Source organism: Echinops telfairi, unplaced genomic scaffold (assembly GCF_000313985.2).
Source record: "Echinops telfairi isolate 266 unplaced genomic scaffold, ASM31398v2 ScPeMD7_9;HRSCAF=40, whole genome shotgun sequence".
Lineage (NCBI taxonomy): Eukaryota > Metazoa > Chordata > Mammalia > Afrosoricida > Tenrecidae > Echinops > Echinops telfairi.
Window position 1 is genome coordinate 23,678,808 of NW_022103906.1, and position 6,447 is coordinate 23,685,254.

A 6,447-nucleotide genomic window follows, 5' to 3' on the forward strand; every position below is an offset into this window, starting at 1 on the left:
CAAGCAGGAAGCCTCGGCTGAGCATGCCCAGGACAAAAGGACACAGCTCTACCTGTGCTCACACCTTCAGAGCGTCAGACTACGAGTGGCAGCTGAGCAACGCTACCCATTCGGAGAAATTCTATTTTGTTTGAAAAGGGAAGGGAAACCAACAATTAGTGAGCGCCTACTGCATGTATGCCTGGCCTTGTGCAAGTTTTCCATCTCCTCTGTCCCACTCAATCCTCACACCAACCCTGTGAGGTAGGACTTATCCTCATTTTGTCAAACGAGGAAAGTAAGGCTCAGGAAGGTTGAGAGTTTGTCCAGAGTCACTCAAGTAACTGATGGGCCAGAGCTGAGGACAAAGTATCAGACCCACACATTCCCTGCCCTTTCTACCACGCTGCCCCTGCCCCTCAGGAGGGAAACCCCAAGAAAAAGACAAAAGTCAAACTCACTGCTGTCAAGTTGATTCCAATTCAGAGTGACCCTAAAAGGGCAGAGTAGGCCTGCCCCAGTGGGTTTGAGACTGTAACTCTCTCGGGGAGTAGAAACTCCATCTTTCTCCCGAGGAGCAGATGGCGGTTTCAAACTGCTGACCTTGAGTGGTTACCAAGCCTGTAACCACTGCACCACCAGCCCTTCCCCTTCCCAACTGGAGAACCAAGAGGGTCACTGAGAGGAGTCTGCACTACCCTGGGCGGAGGCAGTCAGTTTCAGAGGTAAGACATAAATAAAAAATAAATAAAAGGGACCAGTGCCCAGCAGTGAGATGCGCAGTGCCCACAGCGCGGGCCGGACCCCGGGCCATGCACAGCTGCTGGGGGAAGGAGCTGCTTGGCGCTGGGCCTAAGTGGATAAATGGGACAATGGTTGCCAAAGGCTGGAGTGGGTGCATGAAACAGGCCCCTTCTGGGCCTCACAGATCCAAGAACAAAATGTCTGGAGCAGGCAGCAGCCTTGGGCAGTCACCATCTTCCTCCAGCTACTGTTTTACCGGTGTTTGTGATCCAAGAGGGATTCAAAATCAGGGGAACATACAAGTTTGTGTTTCACATGTCCCAGGACTGTCAGATCACCCGTCCGACTGTCTCCAAGGCCCACGGACACCAGCTCCTGCGAGACAGAGACAGCGATGAGAACCAAACCCTCACACCTCCTCCCATTTCCTCAAGTTTCACGCGCATGATCCCCAGAAGCCCCCACTTACTTCAAGAGCCGAGGGCACTCACCTGCAGGAATGAGCAGGAAGTGCCCATCGTTACGTCCAGTGTCACCTTGCCCAGGAGGAGTTGCACCTTTCCTGACTTGCGGATGAGCAGTTTGCCCACCTGGCCCTCTGTCAGGTCACCCAGAGTGCAAGTATTCTCTGCCAGTCTGGCTTCCTAGAAAGAGAGTAAGGGGTGAGAAGCTAGGTGAACCTTTTTCTATCCTGCCCCCAAGAGGCACCAGGCTTCAAAGCTCAGAATGAGCTTCCTTCCCTAAGAGGACCTTTTCCTAGTGCTGACTAGCTCTGGTTTAACAAACAAAACCCAAGCTAACTAAATACTAACAAATAGATAAAACAGAGATTGCTGCTGGAGCTGAGTGACAGTAAATGGGGTCTTTGTTTTCTCATTTGTATTATTCACATTTTTCTCACTATAAAAAATAGATGCATACTGTGGTAGTTACCTAATCTAGTGTCAATTTGGAACTTGAGAGGATTAAGAGTGAAGGGGTGGAGTCTAGTCTGTCAGTCGGGTCATAGCCAGTGAGTTCTCTGTGTGGGCATGCATTCTCGAGAATTCTGGGAACTCCTGGCTTTTCTCCTTGGAGAAGATTCTTTTCTCTCTCTCTGCTGACTCCCTGGAGAGACGCTCTACTGACAAGACACATGGCACTACAGTGATAGACCCTGTACCCTGAAGGAACCACGTGGAGACCCCTGCCAGCGTGAGATGCTTTTACTGCCACTGGATCCACAAGACTTCCCACCCACTGGCCTGTGTTCTTCCTGCATTTGGCATCATTGCATGTGTTTCGTGAGTCTGAAGAGGACTTTATAGATTGGTGTCAGACATATAGGCTAATATTGGACTTACGGACTTGATCTGGAGTGGGCTGGGGTGTTTTCTCATTATCAACCGCTCTTGTATACAAAATTCTTTTATACACATATGCATGCTAATGAACATCTCTCTAGGCTACCTAGACTGACACACATACAAATTGGGATAGGAGGTACAAAGCCCGCCCCACAAACCCCTCTGATATATAGAAAACCCCGCCTGTGCTTTCCTCATGAGCACTGGAGCTGACATGCCTGTCTTCCCCCTTGCAGTTCCCGCATGTTTTCACACCACGCAGTCCTGCACGTACTCGGTCTTTCTCCTGCTTTATGACCACCATGTGTCCATCCTCGCCCTGCACTTCTGTCTTGATAGGCTTGATGTCCTGAGTGGGCGGCTGGCCAGGGAGGGTGTCCGGCAGCTGGAGGAACAGGAGTTCTTCCTCCTTGGTGAGGCTTAGCTCCCTGAGCAGCTCCGCCACAGATATGTCCTTTGGAAGGCCAGGGGTCTTCCTGGCAGCTTTGTGGGGAGCCTTCGTCTTGGCCTCCTCCTCCTCATCTTGTGGCTCCTCTTTCACTGCCCGGGGCAATACAGAAGGATGAACTTTCATGAGTCCACCCTTTCTATTATAACGTCCACTACTATACTCGTCCCCTCACCCCCAGTTCTGCCCCATCACTGAGCCAAGAAGTTTGAGGGACACATCAGTTACAGAGAAGGACAGCAACAGCATATTATGTAGCATCTGATGCTGGGCCTGCCGACCCACATCAGCACTGGAACCTTCTGAGAGCAAGAACTTCCAATCTTTTGTTCAGGTGCTGGGTTTATACAGGTGGAATGGCATAGGACCTGCCTATTAGCAGTAGTCTGGGTGGCTCTGCAGAAGGGATTCTTGGGGGTGGCCACAGAAAAGGAGAGAAAAAGTTACTAACACATATACCTTTCACAACAGGCACATCCACCTCCATGTCCTCTTCCTTGGGGCCAGCCAGGCAAGGTTTAACATCTGGTTCTTCGCTCTCCTCCTTAAACAGCCAACCAGAGTGAGCCAACGGCAACTGAACAGGCATGTTCCGGGTGTCATTGCGAAGCCCAGGGTCGTCAATGAACTGTGAAAGAGTCGGAAGGGTCACATGCTCTGGCCAGCACAAGCACCTACATGGAGTTCACCTGAACCCCTTTCCAACCAACAATTCCAGCTGCTCACCAGGATTCCAGGGCATCACGGAGCCTCCACCCCTCACCCTGGCTTCCCAGAAGCCCTTCCCCAAAGCCACACCAGGGCCCCTTCTCCGCAGCCCCTGTACCTACATCGTCCTTCTCCAGCATGCGCAGGATCTGTCTTGTTTCTTCATCCGTCTCTCTCTTCTCCTTTTTGATGTTGATGATATGAGAGGGACCCATGTCTGACATATCCACTGTCTTATCCCAGTTCCCTAGGGAAAAAAATCGCCCAGTCACTAGGGAATTCCATTGTTCTTGCCCTTCTCTTAGGCAGTCTGGGCCTAAAGCCACCACGCACTCCTGCCTCTGGGCTCCCAGCAGCCGTGTACCTTTTTTCTTCATCATTTCCGCTGGTCCCTGCTCAAAGATGGAGTGAGACTGGATCACTTCAGGCCGACCCCGGCCACGCCCATGTCCTTCTCGCAGCCGCTCTCTGTCCCTCTCCCGCCTCTCCTTCTTGACAGTTACTTCTTCTTTAGGCCTGAAAAGCAGGTGGGGTGAGACACCACTCACCCTGCCCCACAGCACTCATCTTACTTCCCCACACTGCTCCACTTCCCTCCACTCCAGCTGAGCAGAAAGTGCAGCCAAGTAACAGCACGAGAAGTCGACGTCAACCCTAAGTCTAACAACTGTCTCGCTTCCTTGACGCAGCAGTCTGCTTGACTCGCCTTTCCACTTAAGCGTGTATGTTAGAGCTATAACTCAAATGTTGAGCCATAGCCATATGCCCAAACATAATTTTTTTCTAATTTTGGTGGTTAGTTTTTTAACAACCGAAAGCACAGAGGCTGTAATACATATGAATATATAGAGAAACAATAGATTTTTGTCTAAACTAGTGGCTCTCTATGTAAGAAAATCATTCCACTCTACCTCAAAATATAATTAAATTACATTCCGTCGGAGGGATGTAGCCCCAGTTATCAATACTTTTTTAAAAGCTGGCACACTTGAATCACCCGGGAACTGGGGTTGACATTCACTAGCAAAAATAACTAAGCACACAAGTTTAGGTTTCTGGACCATATGCCTCTGTGTGTCTCAAGCATACAAAGGAAAGCCCCGTATTCAGAGCAAACACACAAGGGGCAGGTATTCAGAGGCCTGGCTACTTACTCTTCCTTGATCTTCCTCGTGATGATGTTTGGGGTGAAGGTTTTCTGAACGTAAAAGACAGGAGTCATTGATTTGGTTAAGTTCTGATCCCAAAACACAGAAGCGAGTACAAATCCCAAAGGACACCTTCTAGGAACCAGCCCCACCCCGGCTCTCTTCCACACACTGGACACTGTGGTCAGAGATTTCAGGATGGATGTGGCCCTGGAAACAAGCAATGTCACGCCATGGTGGCAGTGAGGTACAGAGAAGATGGGGCGCCAGAAAACGTTTTAACGAGTAGCCTCTGCCTTTGCCCACTGAGATGAGAGCAGCCTCTCAAATTCCTAAAAGCAGAAGACTTGAGCTACTCACCTGTCTCCAAAGGTCCAGCCAGACTGTTGAAAGCTCAACTACTAGAGAGAATAGATCTGCCAGCCCTAAGATGAGAGACTGCCACCCCAAATTCCCACACTAAGTTCTTAAAAACCTGCTGCTGCTTTATGTCTTCGTCCTTTCCCCACCTCTTCAGGACTCTTTGACATCGACAGGCAGAAACGCAGGTGGAGGGGGCACAGATCATTACAGGGTCGATCAGAAGCTTGCACACCCACATCCACGGAGAGTTCTGAACCCTCTCAAATGGCAGACAAATGCTTATGTTTGCGTTGTTTTCACGGCTTTCTTAAACGGCGTCTCAAACATACAAACTAAAGACACACTGTGGCATTTGAATGTCTTGGACAAATTTAGGATTATCTGGCCCTCAGCAGCCTCTGGGAAGCATAATTAGTGTTTCATCCCCGGCACTGACGACTTACAGTTCAACATGATGCCCAGAACTTAAGGAGGGTAGGGGAAGTCTGGACACGAGATTCCCGAGGGGCTAGACACCACACCAGGCACACAGTAGGCCTTACAGCACTTTCAGCCGACTCTCAGGGGCAAGGAGCGCAAGGTGATTGGGTTTCTTTAGAGTGGCTACCTTCTTGACTCCCCCGAGGGTGAGGTCCCTGGAGCGGACGGATGGAAGGCGGCCAGGGGTAAGTGGAGGTGCCGGACGCCTCCCGATAAGCCCTCGGGCTCCAGGGAGGAGGGGCCGCGACCCTCCCGGTGCGCTCGGTTCGCCCCCGGCGTTTCCTTCCGACATGATGCCTGGGGAAGAAAGGGGGAGATGGGGGCGGGGAGTCACTCAGGGGGCCAGACCCACGAATCCTGGGCGTGACCCCCCAACCACGTGGCCTCCCGCCCCACGGACGGCGCGTCCCTCCCCGTGCGTCTCAGCTCCGCCCTGTCCCACGTGGCACCGCCCCCCGGACCACCGGGCTGAGGCGCAAGCTCGCGCCCCTAGCCCGCTACCTGCTGCTCTTCCGCAGGCCCTCCGGCCGGGCACGAGGCGGGGACCCCCCCCGTCCGCCCCCGGCGCTGCCCGGGCACGGCACCGCGCGGCCTCACCTCCGACGCGACCCGCGCCTGGCGCTCAGTCACCGTGCCGGCCGGAAGTCTGCGTGGCATGACCTGGGCGCCGCCATCTTGCCGCGCGGCGGAAGTGACGTGCGGTGGGCGGGGCCGGGCCACCGTATTTATGCAGCGGCGCCGCGCCTCCCTCCGCCTTCTCTTCCCGGTTCTTCCCGGAGTCGGGAAAAGCTGGGTTGAGAGGGCGAAAAAAGATGAGGGTCTACGTGACGATTTGGTGCCGTGCTGCGCCCCGGGCCCGGCCCTGAGCCGGTCGCGGTGGCGCCGAGCTCCCGGCCCGGGGTCCTCGGCCGCTGCCACGCCGAAACGTGGGGACTCGCCCCGGCGGAGCTTGCACCAATGGGGTCGCAGCTCGGATGGGGCGCCGGGCACCGACGAGGCACGGACGCAGTTGCGGGGAACCCTGGGCCGGGGCCGAACTGTAGGCGCGGCGGTTGCGGCTGAGGACTCGGGACAGTGACCTTGGAGTGGTCACTTACCTCCAGGCGGTGGCCGCGCTCTCGCCGCTTGGTGGGGTCCTGGGGTGGGGCTTGTGGGGACAGCAGGAGCCGACGCCTCGGAGGAGCCTCGAGGTCGGAGGGTCGGGAGCTCACCGCACCGGCCCAGGGGCGAC

At 54.1% G+C, this 6,447-nt stretch overlaps 1 protein-coding gene across 1 annotated transcript; it reads right to left on the minus strand.

The window, feature by feature from the left end:
- Positions 1-555: 555 nt before the first annotated feature.
- POLR3D (RNA polymerase III subunit D) lies at positions 556-5,863 on the minus strand. Its single transcript, XM_004707593.2, has 9 exons — positions 5,814-5,863; positions 5,344-5,513; positions 4,380-4,423; positions 3,590-3,741; positions 3,348-3,472; positions 2,977-3,145; positions 2,344-2,609; positions 1,215-1,367; positions 556-1,098 (listed from the first exon to the last, which is right to left on the minus strand). The coding sequence occupies exons 2-9, from the start codon at positions 5,506-5,508 to the stop codon at positions 976-978; spliced, it is 1,197 nt and encodes a 398-aa protein (XP_004707650.1). The 5' UTR covers positions 5,509-5,513; positions 5,814-5,863; the 3' UTR covers positions 556-975.
- Between the last annotated feature and the right edge of the window lie 584 nt (positions 5,864-6,447).